At 33.9% G+C, this 17,479-nt stretch overlaps 1 protein-coding gene across 3 annotated transcripts in view; it reads left to right on the top strand.

The window, feature by feature from the left end:
• The window catches only part of LOC127873211 (girdin-like), a 95,544-nt gene extending 79,926 nt beyond the window's left edge, over nucleotides 1–15,618 (top strand). For 2 of the 3 annotated variants that reach the window (XM_052416971.1, XM_052416969.1), the window contains 3 exons: nucleotides 1,572–1,690; nucleotides 1,889–3,333; nucleotides 9,273–15,618. In XM_052416971.1, the coding sequence (XP_052272931.1) occupies nucleotides 1,572–1,690; nucleotides 1,889–3,333; nucleotides 9,273–9,291 (1,583 nt within the window). In that variant the 3' untranslated portion in view covers nucleotides 9,292–15,618. The remainder of the gene's footprint in view (nucleotides 1–1,571; nucleotides 1,691–1,888; nucleotides 3,334–9,272) is intronic. The other variant, XM_052416970.1, reaches the window with a different exon arrangement.
• Nucleotides 15,619–17,479: the final 1,861 nt, after the last annotated feature.

Genomic DNA, 17,479 nt, shown 5'->3' with positions numbered 1-17,479 from the left:
TCCAGATCAAAATATCAGGGTCTGCACTCAGCTCCATACAGGGTCCCCCTCCGCCCCTTTCTGTTGGTGTAATCTGTTAAAGTTTAATATATATTTTTGCAAATATTTAATAACAAATCAACTGATTATGATCTTTAACCTTAACCGCAAGTTTTGGATGTACATGTACTATACTGGGTATTTCCTTTTGTTTGTGCGGAAATTTATGTCGGAATCGGCTTTCCCCTTGCGTAACCTATTGTTTTAATGTATAATAACAAGTCACAACTATGACTTCACAAGATTATTTGCGTACCATTATCCTCAATTTTGATTGGGATTTTTTCTTTCCATTAGGTGATAGGTCAAATTATTTAAATGTATATAATATTGTCTGCCCAGCTTCCAGCCAACATTTCTAAAGTTGTATCTTTCTGTGGTACAAACACCATGGGACTAATAAATAAAATACTAAAATTATGTTGGTACTGTATATATATGTGAATACTGGTTTGTTATATGTATATACATATTTAATAAAATGCAATATAAAGCAATAAACATACTCCCATATATAACTTAAGTATAGTGTGTAATCTATAACAAACATAAGTTATCGACATTGGCTAATTTAAGCTGTTACAGGTTTTTGAAATACCTTTGTCAAATGTCAGGTAAGGAAAGCCCTAATAATATTGAATTATTACTTTGTTTGCGGGGGGGGGGGTATTCTAGAATCACCTTTTTGGTTGGTCAGTGAGTCAGTTAATAGATCTGTCACGCTGTACATGTGTACTGTGTGTAACCAACTAGTCTCCCAGTTATTTGCCTATGAACAATTTACCTAATAGATATATTGTTCCTACCAGCCCAATACTTACTTTACTACTTTTGTGGGGAAGTTATGTGCCATTGATCTTAGCCTATCGATTCAGTAAATGATTGTGAATCTATTTATCTTTTGGTAAACAATAGCGAATGACAAAATTTGAAATTAATTTTATTGATGCTCAAGTTTTGCACATGCTTGAAAAAAGCATTTTCGTGTTTTTGTCATCTTCAATGACTTTTAGTTTATTATTTGTGCAATATCCCACAAGTTTTCATACATCATAGCCTGATCTTGTCAGATGGGGTGTATTGACTTTTCTTGCCAGAATTCAAAGACAAAATAGGAAAACACCATTTTAGGGCTTTTACTAAAAAATGATTAATTAATGGGTTACTATGGTGTAGATGATATGGTTTCTGCCTAGCAAAAGGTCAAACATTTGACCTCCATTATGTAGAATTATATAGTCTCTCCATAGAAACCAAGTCCTTCTTTTTTCCAATGAAATTGAAGCCAGATTGTCTTTTTAATCCGAAGGCTTTCATTGATTGACCGCTTATAATATATAATGTTTAAATTAAACTTTATATTAACCACCTTATAAAAAATACACACCAGTCACCCACCCTCCCACACTCATTCTTTCATTACCATGTACCTTTCCTTCATATCTGAGTGCTCTGTCACACAGGTTTTTCTGACTCATGCCCTTTTATAACCCCTGTATAATATCTATTCCATTTTGATTTTACTTTTACAGGTCTCGGCAAGCCTGTGGATGATGATGACGGAGGTTTTGGTGGCGGCGAACGTGGGGAATTCATGACGCTGCAGGAATTCTTGGCGGAAGGGCTGGATAAGAGTTCACCAAAACAGAAGGTAGCTGAAATCAAGTATATCCTGACCATTTACAATTCTGTTAAATAAGCTGTGTTTTACATGTAGTAGCAGAGATTGCAGGTGTGTAGGAGAAAGAACTTAATTGTTTTATAAAGCCATTGTAGTTAATTTGTTCATCAGGCAGTAAAACAATTTTGTATTGAGCTTAATGGTGAACTATAATTTCTTATTTTGTAGCAGATGACAGACTTAAAGTCAGAAGACACAGAATCCCGCAGTTCTGACAACTCCGAAGACCATCAGCAAAGGCGCAGACGCCCTGCCCCTCTACCACCATCCATGCAGCAGACGCGTTCCAAAATGTCCACCATTCCTGATGTGGCTGCTGTGTCACAGTCTGATCTCAGCGTCTCCCATCTTTCCCGCCTGTCCAACGAGGGAAACAGCGGGAGCAATCCAGATATCCGTCCAGATAGTGCATTTACCCCGCAACTTACCTCGCCACCGTATAGCACCATTATACAGCCAAATACATCCACTCCTGCCCGACCGCATAATCTTCAAGCTCGGAATAGCGGGTTTGATGATTTCAATAATTCTGCATTCTCCCGTGTGGGTGGTCACGATATGAATGACAGTTACAATTCTCAATTTAATAACGGACAGCGAGAAAACGACATAAGACTGACACCGGATGCAAGGATTGACATGCTTACGAGGGGCAATAACAATAGTGCATTTTCATCTCCTTTTAATCAGGGTGCGAGTAATTCACTCTCACCAAACTATCATAGTCCTCATGAAACAGTGCCAAGGTCTCACGAGGAGGACACATCAATAAGATCTGGTCCCGGAGCATCTCCAAACTGGCAACGAGGTCAAGGTCAAACCGTGGGAGGTCAGGGACCATTGAAAGCTACACAGCCACATCAGAATTTCACGTCAGGCATGTCTCCCCAACAGCAGTCTGACGAAAGAAGTCAACCCAATTACCAGCAGTATCCTGCGACGAGGCGCAGTGGCAATATTCTTGTGTCAAGGGCTAATGGACAGCCTAGACAGTACGGAGGTCAAGGTCAAACAAATCCTGTACGACAACGACCCAGAAGTGCCTTCGCACCTGCAGGCAAAAATTTAGCTTTGCAGAATGAGCAGGTGTTTGGGTCTGCTACAAACTTGACAATGAATAATACTAGTGCAGGTAATAGAAGTTTACCGCCTGACGTTAATGGTGGCAGGATGGACTTGAACAATTCTGGAATATCATCAAGTTTGTCATCTGGTCAAGTGCAAAGCAGCAGGCCGCTAAGAGGTAAAAAGCAGGCACCTAGTTACGAACCTCAAAATCACTTTGAACGACCGAAATCGGTCCCGCCCACAATGTTTAACGCCCAACCTGGTAGCGATTCTGATGAGGCGCCCCTAATTAATCACACGGGGAATAGACATTCCAATAACATGCAGGCTCAGGTGTCTTATGGGAAAGGCACTCCTCCAGTTCCACCACCAAGAAAAAATAAGGACGTGCTTACATTAGGTAAATACAGTGTTTTAAGGGAACCGTCATCACCCGGCAACAAAGGTCTGATGAATAACCTACAGGCATCGACATCTAGGCTGCAGGGCCAGGAAGCGAGTCAGCCTGCGCAGGGATTATCGGAAGAAAAGAAGAGAGAGATATGGTACGAGTATGGTTGTGTTTGAATCACCTAGTGCTTTGCATACAGTTTAGATGTATTATATGTAATGACAGTTGATGTATATTTGCCTTCAGTATTACGGCTTTATGTATTGACATAGTTTCGGGTCACCTGCATAGCAAAGTAGACATGATTTCTTTTGCCTTCACGAAATTTCTACATCTATTGAGGCATATTTTTTTTATTGAAATGTAGAATTGACAACTGTGCATAATCATTGCACAAGTATTGTTCATATTCATTGACATTTTCAATGCACAAGACACTGGTCCCATGGTCATATTTGATATATTCTCATTGTGGTGATGGCGTTCACTCCATTCAGAACAAGAGTCATAATAGAAGTTATGTTAGTTATGACAAAATCATGAAATGCTCAAAATATGAATAAGCTGTGCCTTATTGATGAATCATAACCCCTTTAAATAAAACAAATGCCAATTTCAGAAGTGCCTGTTAATTATGAAAAGGGTAATTTAGTATTTAACATTAAATTACTGTATATGTTTGGTATATGCAACTTTATGCGACTTTGCCCATTATGCAAGATGATGCGCATTAGTGGTAATTGTCATACACAAATAATGAAATTATTTATTGTGCTGACTTGATTTCTGGAGGATGGTTTACAATCCACTATGGTTTAGGAAGTTATTGTATAATTGTATAATAATGTATATTCATCCAGGTTACTAGACATATGATTAATTTATATAATAGCTGTATGGCTTAAGTTAAAAAAGGCCTTAAAATATTCAAGACCGTTCCCATTCAAAGGACCAAGTTTAAAATATGTAAATGTTATTTAATATATTTCTTACATGTTTTAATTTGTTTGTTCACGTGGACAAAGTTTCTGTGATTTTTATGTTAGTAAAAGCTCAGGTTGTATTTTGCATTTTATATCTCATGATTATGTTTGTGATCATATTGTAAACAATCAAATATTGTTTGAATCCTTAGCCTAACCATCAATTTTGTTTAATTTCTTAAACACCATTTTGCACAAGAAACATTAATATAGTTTGATAGGTAAATATTTATCAACATTTCTATACTTCTGCCAAGAATGTGCAACAATTAATTTGTCCTTTTAGCAGTTTTTTTTTCGTTATTATTAAATCTTAAACCAATTCAGAACAAAGACATCAATCTGAAATATATATTTCTGTAACTTTCTAAAAAATTGGCTTTTTTTATAAATAATTTCATAGTACAAGTGCACTTATATTTTGTATTGCTCAGAACTAAGTGTTTCTATATTAAGGATGCCTTTATGTTATTCCTTTGAAGGAGTCGAGAGACAATCACCTCTCACATAGATGATCTACCAGAGTCCATGATTTTATAATTTAAATGTCATCCCGTCCCTAGCATGAGGTATAACCCCAACACGGCTTTTGTGCGTTCTGCCTTGGCTAAGCTCTCTTGCTTCACGTCATAAATAAAGTGTAGTGTGTTCAATTGAGCTTCGTTCTTGGAAAACTGGACTTTTAAGATATTTTTTGTTGAAGTTTCTTCTTATTTAAAACCAAATTTAAGCAGAAACTGTCATACCAGATTAGCCAGTGAAGACTGCGCAGGTTAATCTGGGACGACAATTTGCGCACATTTATTATGTCCAGTTTTCCCAGAGCGAGGTTCAATTCACTTACTTACTGTGACTTGTTAAGGCCAAAGTAGGTCAGAAATAGGGCCCGTTCTTGTAACAGATCAATAGTACCATTGATATGCTTCGTAAATTCGGTAAATTTATGTCATTGATGTTTAAAAAAGCGTCTTGATAAAATTCCATAAATGCTGTCAGAATTTTTAAAGTTAAAACTTTGTGAAAAGGCTACATATTACGCATCTTGTTTCTATAATGGGAAAAAAAGAAACTGTTACGAAATTTGGGTTGCTTGAGACTGTGTTTAATTGTATTTCTGACATTTCATAATGTACAATTTTTGTCATGGATTTTCCAATTTTCAATGGGCCCTTTCACAAGTCTCCCAATTGGTTAAGAATTGGTTGAAAACTTGCATAGCTTTATCGGAAGTGTTAAGAGAGCTTGAACGGCACAGGAGAATGCAATGGTGGCAATATAGGCTGTGTTTGTGGAACTGTCCTTAGACAGTCTAGATGTACACAGTGTAGAATATTAATTTATTTGGTACCTTTTCTTCTTACTCTAGAGGATTAGTTTAGATCTAATGTGTTGGTGTTCTTATGGAGAACAATTTTAAAAGATTTTTTTTTGTCATTAGGGTAAACGCATCAGTAACACAGTTCCCCATGTGTGTTGGCAATGAATTCAGAAGGTTTTGTAACAAATCTTTAAACCTTGAGTTCCTTTTAGTTCAGTATTTCTTGGCAATCATTAGACATTACCTGGTTATTAATGGCAACAGTGACATAATTATCTTTGCAGTCACTGTCAATCACAACTTAATTCTAACATTCAAGTATATATATATATGTATTCTCTTTGTATCTATTAAATGTGTAAATTACAGAAACAAAACGCTAATTACTAACACATTCATTTAATTACTACTACTTTTGTTTTGTTATAGACATTTCAAAACATTATTTTGTGCTAGAAATGTTTTCACTAAAGTGTCTAGCCTTTATTCCTGATAATTGAAATGGTCTATGAAAAAAAAAAATCTCAGTGTATGATTGTTCATTTAAATATGCACATTGCATATAATTATTTAAATTTTTCTTTTAGAATGTTAACTTTAAATTAAAATAATAAATTATTTTCATTCTTATCAATTTATATTTGTTTGTGGTGAGGTTTATGGGATAGCTATTTTGGTTCACGTTTTCCTTTTTGTATATTTTTTGGTGCAACAATTTTTAAGTAAACATTTAGATAAAAAGAGTATTTAAAAAAGTTGATTTAATATTTCATACAGATCTGATAAGTAAAAAACAGACTCCGATTTAAATATCTGAAGCATGGCCAAATCAGGCACAAAAGGGGTCCTAATAAAATAAAATCAAGAATTCTTCATGAGCTTATTCAAGTAAGGCTTATTAGTTTACATGAATGTTTACAAATAGGCATAATTAAAGTAGTAATAATTAAGTAACTAATATGTAACATAACTTAATGTCATTGTATAATTTAGGGAATACTATTTATATTAACATTAATTCAAAACACAATTTAAATTGCAACATACTAAAGCTGATTTATTATTATGTCACCCACTATAGTAGTGGGGGACATATTGTTTTTGCCCTGTCTGTTGGTCTGTTGGTTGGTTGGTTGGTTGGTTTGCGCCAACTTTAACATTTTGCAATAACTTTTGCTATATTGAAGATAGCAAATTTATATTTGGCATGCATGTGTATCTCATGAAGCTGCACATTTTGAGTGGTGAAAGGTCAAGGTCATCCTTCAAGGTCAGAGGTCAAATATATGTGGCCAAAATCGCTCATTTTATTAATATTTTTGCAATATTGAAGATAGCAACTTGATATTTGGCATGCATGTGTATCTCATGGAGCTGCACATTTTGAGTGGTGAAAGGTCAAGGTCAAGGTCATCCTTCAAGGTCAGAGGTCAAATATATGTGGCCCAAATCGCTTATTTTATGAATACTTTTGCAATATTGACGATAGCAACTTGATATTTGACATGCATGTGTATCTCATGGAGCTGCACATTTTGAGTGGTGAAAGGTCAAGGTCATCCTTCAAGGTCAGAGGTCAAATATATGTGGCCCAAATCGCTTATTTTATGAATACTTTTGCAATATTGAAGATAGCAACTAGATATTTGACATGCATGTGTATCTCATGGAGCTGCACATTTTGAGTGGTGAAAGGTCAAGGTCATCCTTCAAGGTCAAATATATGGGTCAAAATTGCGCATGTAATGTCACTTCTGCAATGTTGAAGCTAGCAATTTTATATTTGAAATGCGTGTATATCTCAGGGAGCTGCACATTTTGAGTGGTGAAGGGTCAAGGTCATCCTACAAGGTCAAACATCATATAGGGGGACATTGTGTTTCACAAACACATCTTGTTTAATAATAAAACTTGTTATTGCCAACTTTTTTATTGCAAAATTCAAACAGAGACCTAAAGAAGACAATTATAGATGTTTGAAAAAAAGAAGCATTTTATTACGTGTTTTGTTTGGATTTAGTACACAAAGCTGTTAGAGAAATTATTTTGTTATTAACCCCCAAATAATGAAATACAAAAAAAAAGGGATTTGTTACAATTCACAGGACAACTTCATCACAAGGTCTTTGAAGAAATAATTTCTACAATTAAATGTATCATAAGACAAATCTACAAGATTCCATGTTCTCTCATCTTCCTAAAGTACATAATAAAAGTGATATAAAATGAGTCATGTTCTATGAAAACTGGGCATAATGCATGTGGGTAAAGTGTCGTCCCAGATAAGCCTGTGCACGGGCTAATCAGGGACGACACTTTCCGCTTTTATGGTATTTTTCGTTTAAAGAAGTCCCTTCTTACCGAAAATCTTGTTTAGGCGGAAAGTGTCGTCCCTGATTAGCCTTTGCGGACTGCACAGGCTAATATGGGACAACTCTTTACGCACATGCATTATGCCCAGTTTTCTCAGAACACGACTCAAATGTATCATAAGACAAATCTACAAGATTCCATGTTCTCTCATCTTTCTAAAGTACATAATTAAAGTGATATAAAATGTTCAAGCTTTATTTCCAGCACACTTGATAACTAGTTAATTTCTGATGTACACCTTTCAGTAACAAATTCTTTGGAAACGAGAATATATTCGGTGCCTCTGCTTACATAGATGTATTCACTTCCATTGTCCTAGCTTGAACGCCATTTGTAAGATTTTTGGAATCCTGGACATAATGGTTCATATGTTATTTTGACAACTAAGACATTGGTTCCTTCATTTTATTGAAAGCCCTAGCAATTGTTCCAACAAAATATTGTTTTCACAGTTTTCAAAAGAAGCTGTTAAAGAATCAACTTACTGTCAGTTATTTAGTTAAGTAATCAATAATTAAAATAACATTTGTGGGCTAATTATGTAGCTGCTTACTGTTAACAAAGCAGATAAATTGAATAGTGCTAATTATGAGGTGATAACCTTTGATCGGCGTAAACTTTGTTGTTCAGTTTGCCATCTTAGTGGAGGAACAAATGTCCGAGGTGTCACTATAATGTAGGAACCAATGTCTGTGCTGTCAAAATAACATTTGAACAATTGTCTGGGTTGTCCAACTAAAATTGGAACCATAGTCTGGGATGTCAAAATAACGTGGGAGATATCGTCTTGGTTTAAAAAAAAAACACTGGAGAAACTAATGTCCGCCTGTGTCAAAATAAGTGTAGGAACCATTGTCTGTAGAAAAAAATGTCCCAAACTTATAGTGTAGGATAGCAGTTAATAGTTTCTCACATTATTAAGTAACATCATATAAGAACAGCAAGGATGTTATAAATGTCATGATATTTCGCACTGGATTTTAATATTCCCTAAATTAACATTTGATAAAGTGTAAATCAGAGTTTGATATAATCCATATGGCATCAATTAGCTCCTGATTTCACGCAATGCACCACTTGATGTCATGATGATTTTTGTCTTAGATTCATTGATTTCATGTAATTCCCTTGATTTCACGAAATTCAGCACTTCATTTAACATAAGTCAGCACTTGTTTTCATGTTCTCCGCATTAATTTCATATTGATAAGCACTCATATTGCACATTTCATGTACCGGGTACCCTAGTAATATTTTATTCTGGAAGCTAGAGTACAATCCAACAATGTTGACTGGATGAATGCAGTTATATTATTTATTTATGCCATACACAAATGCATGTTTTATTTTTCTTCATTTATACGTTTAAACGTTTGAATGCCGTAGCTGTGTGTTATAGGTGTTTGTGTCTTTTGGCAGGACCGCTACACGACTTTAGGATTTCCTGCTCTTTATTTGCAAGCAGACGTGACAGTCTTCACTGATACTGCATGATAAACTTGGGGGACTTTTCCCCACCGGCCTTGGGACGTGGTCCAGTCAGCGTGTTGTAGCATGAATGGATAAATGTCTTGTAATCATATATATTGAATGTGTTTATTGTTGAAACACCATATGATAACACATGAATGTAATTTGCACATATTTAATAACACAGCTAAAAGCATGTGTGCTGCTGATGATGGTATATTAGATGGCTTACTGCATGCTAGAATTACTTGTTTTAGTTGTCTTAGCCTAAATAGTGTATGGGTTGGTGAAATTATTGTGTAGTCATACTGATATGTACAAACATTCATTAAGATTCAGATGTGCAGCAAAAAGCTTTGATAATGTCCTACTTAAGCTTAACTCACAATCTATTATTCAAACATAAAAAAACAATCTGCTGAAAAAAATCCTTTCCCTATCACATGCATCAATGTATTTTCTGGCTCTGTTTTTCCCAATATTGCCAAGACAGCTTTGTGTCCAATATTGTCTTCTTTCATTTGAATAAAAGTAGAAAAATACCCGATAGCTAGTTTATTTGCTACCACAAAATTTGAAAAACCACCTTTTTAGTTAATTTATCATCAGTTACAACAGTTATAGAACTATTGATTATGTGGCTAAACCTTTTTATTAATGGTTTCATTTCTACCGTACAAAATGTCGGTTTGGTTTCCATCTAATTGATATTGTGAGCATGTCCTTGGTCCCTTTTTGTACACAAACAAAAACACATTTTAAATTGTTGGTTGCAAACGACAAAAAAGTTGGCAATAAACAGATTTATATTTAAACATATTTATTACACTTGTTATGTTGAATCACGCTGGTGATTTATTATGAATTACACTTGTTTAAAATAACTCCACTGTGGAGTTTGTTTTTGTTTTTGTTTGCAATGTCTTTGTTGTGTTAAATTTGATTTGAAATTAAAGTGCATTTATTTGATTGAGTATTACTAGTGTGCATGCTTAAAAAAAGTTCATTTGCAGACTAATAAAATGAGAACAATATTTAATACATAGCGTTTCTGAGCGTTGTTAACTTGGCTACCTTTAAAACTAACTTTAGTTTTTATGCTCCCCCAAAAAAATTTTGGGGGGAGCATATAGTCGCCGCTTCGTCTGTCCGTCCGTGCACAATTTTTGTCTGGGCTATTTCTCAGCAATTAATGACTGGAATTCAATTAAACTTGATGTAAAAGCTTCGCTACCAAGAGGAGATGTGCATATTATCAGCCGGTTCTGGTCGGATGATTTTTCACAGAGTTATGGCCCTTTGAAATTTTCCATTAACTGTACATATAGTGCAATTTTTGTCCCCCCAACTACTAGACGTTTCCTTTTATCTGAATATATAGTGCAATATTGTGACAAAAAAACCTTTGGGGAGCATCACCCGTCTCCGACGGTTTCTTGTATAATAAGCCCATCCATTCCAGCCCCTTGTTGGTGTGGAGGCAGATCTATTAAAAACTGAATTATTTTGTGTGATCTTTTTTTGTTAACACTTCACAAAGGCAACATTATCCTCTACAAAATGCATTCTTTACAATTTTATAATAACACAAATATGCATAATTATAAATAAATTGATGGTATGCTTGTATTACTTTCTTAGTATTGGTTCTGGCTTAGATTTTAAACTCTTAAACATAATTTTGTTTTCAATTCAAAATTCATCTTTAATATCTTTAGGCACAATATCACACACATTGTGTTATTTTTATTCCATCATTCCAAAACTTGAAGAATGCAATTATTTAAGTTGGGACACAATTAGCAATTTTTTGTAGACCTATTATTGTGTTGGTAACTTACCCCATGCAAGTTTTTTTAAAGGGACTTCACATATTTTCATAATTTAAGCTTATTTGAGAACAACGTGCTCAAGTTTAATTTTGTTATCTCCAATTGTCTGTAGTTCGTCGTGAGTCAGATATTTAATTACTCCCAAATAAATATTTCCATTTATTCTTATTATGATATTTATTTTGCTGAAGATTATATAGTGGTAAACCGAATAAAACATAAGTTATTTGATCTTTCATCAAATGTACAGGAGTTGTCATTGGAATCTCCATTTGATCTTTAAATTCTTCACAAGTGACCTTTTGGACTTTGTATAGAAAGCCTCTTTTGCAGGAGAGACAACTGCTACATAAAAGTTCTGTGTTAAAAATATGTTCAATTATTAAAAGTTAGTCATGATAAAAAGCCTAGAATTTAGATATACAAACATGTATATGTTTCATAAAGTGCTTTTCTTCTTCTTAACTCCCTCTTCTCAGAATAGTTTACCGGTAGTTCATTTGTGTCTCTGTGAGTGCCTTATGGCCCATCGCCTTCTTGTTGGAATTTCATTACATTATTTTACTAACTAAACTGTAATAACTTGAATAGTTTTAAATAATTAATTACAAAGAAAGGATCACATTAAAAATGTGCCTATACAATGAAGGTATAGAAACCCATGGCCCCTAGAAGCAAAAGCCTACCTCATTATCACTTCGCATTACTGGCTTTTAATTTTTTGTCATAATTACAGTAAAACACTTTGTCTGTAACGCATGTTTTTGCTGCATTATTGATGTAAAGTGTTTCAAATGCATAATAATTTTTACTCTTTTGATTAATGATTTTCTAGAAACAAACATATAAATGTTATCATTTTCATAGCAAGGCATGTTAATTGTGTTTTTGTCCCCTACCGGTGAAACCGGAAACAGAGGGGACTTATGGTTTGCGCTCTGTCAGTCTGTCTGTCAGTCTGTCCGTCACACTTTTTTGGATCCTGCCATTACTTTAAAAGTTCTTCATATTTTTTCATGAAACTTAAAATATGGATAGATGGCAATATGGAGATTATGCACGTCATTTCATTTTGTTCCTACGTCAATAATTATGGTTGCTTTGGCAACAAATATATATAAAAAAATAATAATCTGACAATGGTGGAGTTTCACCGGTAGGGGACCATATTGCTTGGCAATCTCTTGTTTAAATTTAATGTATACATTCGTTTTGGAATCTGTTGCATTTTTTAAAATAGAAAGTTGTTATTTTGACGGTTAGAGAACTTGTCCCTTTGGAGTCCCTCTTCTAAAATGCTTTCAAATAAAGTAAATGGCAGAAAGCTGATGAAATTATTTCCGACCAAAATACAAAAGACTTCTTTTAAATCGAGGAAAAAATCACACAGTAAATTGCTTCTGTATGTATGATATCTGATGCTCCCCTGCACTAAATTGAATACTAGTAAGTATACTATATTATTTATGCTGGTTTCCAAGTGTATAGTGAAGTATATATTCCACTGACACCAGGAGCTTTTGTACAAAATATAATTTCATTTATCATAAGGAAATTATTTATTTTTCAGTGAAATTACTGTAATTTACTTCCAATTTTTCAATTGATGTCCTCTCAAAATGTATTGAATAATTTTTCATGGACTGGGTATTTAATTTCATAATGTTCTTAAATTAAGCAAAAAAAATAATTTAGCATAACAATGTAACTAAAGGCATTTCTTCCAGAATTAAAAATGTTCTGAATGTATTCAATCTTTTACAGAGTCATTTATATTATTTATGGCAACATAATCTACAGCTCAGGAAAGTCTTAAGTCCGTGTTTGTTTCCAAGCATGTGTTTGGTGGTGTTTGTTGGTTTTGTTTAGTTCTTTTTTGTTTCGTTTTGTTTATTTTGTGTGTTAATTGAAAAAAAAAACAAGCTAATAATTTATATATTTATAGATATTTGTTTGTATTTTCTAGAGAAACCTGTATTAGATGCTCAATTGTATGCAAAGCTGCTTATTTGTTTTGGTCCAATGCTGATTAAAAAAACATCTAGTGCTTATGAGCTTAACGGCAATTTAAGGGATCCCAATTTGCACTATTGTGGTCAGTGGTTGTCTGTTAGACAAGTTTGAATCGTCCATCATGGCACACATTCCAGTGAACATCAACTTTGACATACGCAATGTAAAGCTTTTGTCTTTAAATTGAGGTAAAACAATTTTTTAACATAATTGATTTATAAGAATGCCTACTTACAAATTCTTGAAAGAAGCATTATGGTAATTTATTATTATACAAAGTTTTGAAGACCATCAACTTGATTCTCTCAATCCATTTTCTTTTCTTGCATAACTAGGTCCACACCACTTATATATATGGCTAAATGAACAACCATGGTAAAAATTGTTATTACATCATAATTAAGGTGAGCGATATTGGACCACAATGTTGTTTTTGTTTGTTGTCTTGAATTGATAGTGGTGTTTGTCAGTGCCTAATTTATTTTGTAATTGTTTATAGTGTACTTTCGTGTCGTGCTATACTTTGCAGTCCACAATATTTAAGGTTCTTGCTGTTGTCAGTGAATAACTTTTACTTAGCCGTCCCTTTTGTTAGAAGTATTTTAAACATTCACACGTCCATAACATTCATCCTACCATTAATTGGCCAGTATGCTTTCAAAATTATAAATTATATAGCTACCCATATATCATGTTTGTTGATTGATTGAACTGGAATCTTCAGATCAACAAGCAATGTATCTTTATAAGCAAATCCAAAGTCAGAAACGTTGTCTATTATCATTCATAGGTAAATCTAAGTGTTTAACTGTTGATTACTAATTTAATGTCTGTGTACTATCTTTTAATTCTGCATCTCATAGAGAAAACCTATTATAACATTAATCTACATTCTGAAGACATTTCAAATCTGTACATTAGTCCTTACTTGATATTTATTTGGTTTCACGGGCAGAAAATGGACTTCTTTGTAACAGGTACCAGTTTTTGTATTATTATTGACTTAGACCAATACAACCATCTAGAGAACCAGATTTTAAACAATGTGTTTCAAAAATGAACCCACACACAAACAAATATAGAAGTCATGAAAATAATATTTAACCACAGACATTGGAGTCATACCATAAATGATTGCACAATGCCAAAATTGATAAGAACAAGCGGATAATTTATATAAAAAAAATACATGAAAAATTCAATCCTAAAGTCATGTCCAACCAGATTACCAACAATATGGAACAATGTTGATATTGATTGTTTTATCATGGACTTGGACCAGCTGAGGATTTTCTTAATTTGAAACAAATCCTATGGAATCTCAAGCTATGCATGCTGTATTCATGTTTGTTTGTACTATGTTTTATGGTAAAATCCTGATTCCGAAATTATGTTTATAACTTTGTTAAACAATCATGATTCATAGCCAATACTATGTATTTCTGTCAAGTCTTTTTAGACCCACATCAAGTTTTTATGTCAATCATTCCCAAATGGAACACAATTCCATTTACAAATTCGGTCTTTGACTGTTATTTGTTTATTCCAAATCAATTTTGTAAATCGTTTTTTATATCGCATTAATAACATTTGTGATAACATGGTTAAGACATGATTGTGTTGGTATTTTTTACATGCTTTTACATTCTCTGTACTTGTAATTTGGGCTGCAACAATTTGGCAAAATTGTTTCTACATGAATCTATCACCCCCATTGCAATACATACTTTGAAATCGCCATAACCAGATTGTACTTTAAATTGCATGATCACTTTGAACAGTAGGTGTAGGTATCATTGTAGGTTAAAAAAACATATTTTTTTATTTGAGTTTTTTTTATTTAAAGTCACTACCACAAATGTATTGCTTATTTCATTCATTGCTAATGGTACATTTAAAAATGTATAACATATTGTTTAGCAGTTATTTACAGGTAACCATAATTACATATCAAAAGGCATTTAATTCATAAAAAAGCAATATAACATGGAAAGGTACACATACTTATAAAGCTTGTATTTTGCAATATTGTTGTAGCCCTATATGATTCAAATTTTTAACATTCCATGTATTTGCAATATACTGCTGATGTAGATATGCGTTTTGATCGCTGTCGTAAATTGTTCACTTTGCACACTGTTTTTGAGCACCCAAGCTTTACATTTGTTGCCTTACCAAACACCATGAATTGTTGATTGTTGGCAGTTGTCGTCTACTATTTGAACAGTGCAAAATATATTCTTGTACAACCATATTTTGTATTACCTTTTTATATTGTCATGTATATTTTGTTAAGATTTATTTCCCATTCCAAGTTATTTCTTAATGGAGACTTCATGTAAGTGTATGTAGATATATTATTATACAAATGTGATTATTAAAATGTGCTTATAATAGAATGTATATTACCAGTTTACATATATATATATATTAAGCTTCAAGAACCTTAACTGGTTGTGTTGGTCCCTTTGAAAAGGACCTTTTCAGTCCATACCATTTCTCTACAACTCATTGCTACACCAGATCTGATAGTTTACTTGGAGAAATTAACAAATCTGGATTCGGTTATTCGTCATGAAATGATTGCTAAGGCCAATCCCTACCTACCCCTGATTCAAGTTCTGAAGTTGTTATCTATCTATCTATCTATCTATCTATCTATCTATCTATCTATCTATCTATCTATCTATCTATCTATCTATCTATCAGAGGAAATTTATTATTAGTTTAATTGATCGCATTGAGTGACTAAAATATTGTTGAAAACAGAGAAAAATCAAATGGAACAAATACCTGTCCACTTCATAGATTTTTTAAAGTGCAGTACCCATTCACCAGGCTACCACATTCATTTGCGTATAAAAATATAAATAGTTGGCCAGATATTTCAGAATTTTTTTTATAGCAGAGACGTAGATAACGTTATATACGTCTCTGTTTTTAGCAATATCAATCATAAGAACAGATTTACTGTTCTATGTCCGAGACATAAAACATGGGTCCGCACTCTAAAAATGGGGTTTAATGCATGTGCGTAAAGTGTTGTCGCAGATTAGCCTGTGCAGTCCTGTGCAGTCCGCACGGGATAATCAGGGACGACACTTTTAGCTTTTATTGATTTTTTGTTTAAAGGTAGACTGTTCTTGACGAAATTCCAGTTTAGGCGGAAATTGTCTTCCCTGATTAGCCTGTGCGGACTGCACAGTCTAATCTGGAAAGACACTTTTGGTACATGCATTTAACCCCATTTTTAAAGAATTTGAATTAAAATAAAACATGAGCCTTGCTTTTTAAATAGGGGGTTAATGAACAAGGTTAGATCGCTTCATTTTTATGAACCTTATTTATTGCCACGTTCGGTCCGTTTCTGAATCATAAATGCTTCTGAAACATGTATTTACTGTTTTAGATGTTTGCTTGCGAAGAACTATAGTTACCAGAAATTTTGCAGTAGCAAGGTATCACTACGATTTACCGAACAAAGTAGTTATGTTGAATCATTTATGTCAGTTGTTAACTGCATTCATTCGCAAATTGACACTTCAACCTTGGAATATATTTTTGTGAAAGAAAGACAACTTTAATATAAACATCAGATGGTAAATGTAAGTAAACAGATGTACGTGGTATTGACGCGCCTACGTGATCAGTCATCGGTGACTTTGTGCGCGGGAATATACGATTTGAATTACGTATACTGTCGATGAGTCTCTGAAGTTTTGGAGGCGAATATTTTTAAGTCTTAACATTTTCGGACAGGAACACAATGTTAAGTTTCCGAAAACTTTGAGTAATTGCGGTACTACTTCAACGCACTGTGGTCGCTCTTTGGTTTTGTCGACTTGAGTATGTTTTACACCCAAGTTCGGTACCTCATGTTTACACTAGCGAACAACTGCTTTGATTTCTTACACAAAAGATCAACATGCGGAAAAAATACGATATCCTGTCACCTATCATCTCAACCTCTGCGCAGATATTTGACTGGAACCCGCGTAGCTGAATCAAATGTGAGCATCGAACGACAACTGTGCGTGGAGATTGATGTCATCCAGATCGTTGTTCATTGTAGAAATTGTCAGGGTTCCCAGCCAACCTGAAAATCAGAGAAAACCTGGAAAAAGAAGTTCCTGAAATCAATGAATTTTGTTTGGTCAGACTTTCCCGACTTGTGTCGAAAAGTCCATACAATTTAAACAGCAAATCGATTCCTCTGCGTGGCTATGGTGGCTTTGTAGTATACATGTAGCTTAGTTATGTCTGCAACTGCTATTTATTGAGGGTGTCTAAAACAAGAAATATGTGAAAATT

Source organism: Dreissena polymorpha, chromosome 3, assembly GCF_020536995.1.
Source record: "Dreissena polymorpha isolate Duluth1 chromosome 3, UMN_Dpol_1.0, whole genome shotgun sequence".
Classification (NCBI taxonomy): Eukaryota; Metazoa; Mollusca; class Bivalvia; order Myida; family Dreissenidae; genus Dreissena; species Dreissena polymorpha.
The sequence above is the reverse complement of the archived record's forward strand: the minus strand, read 5'-3'. Positions and strand labels throughout refer to the sequence as shown.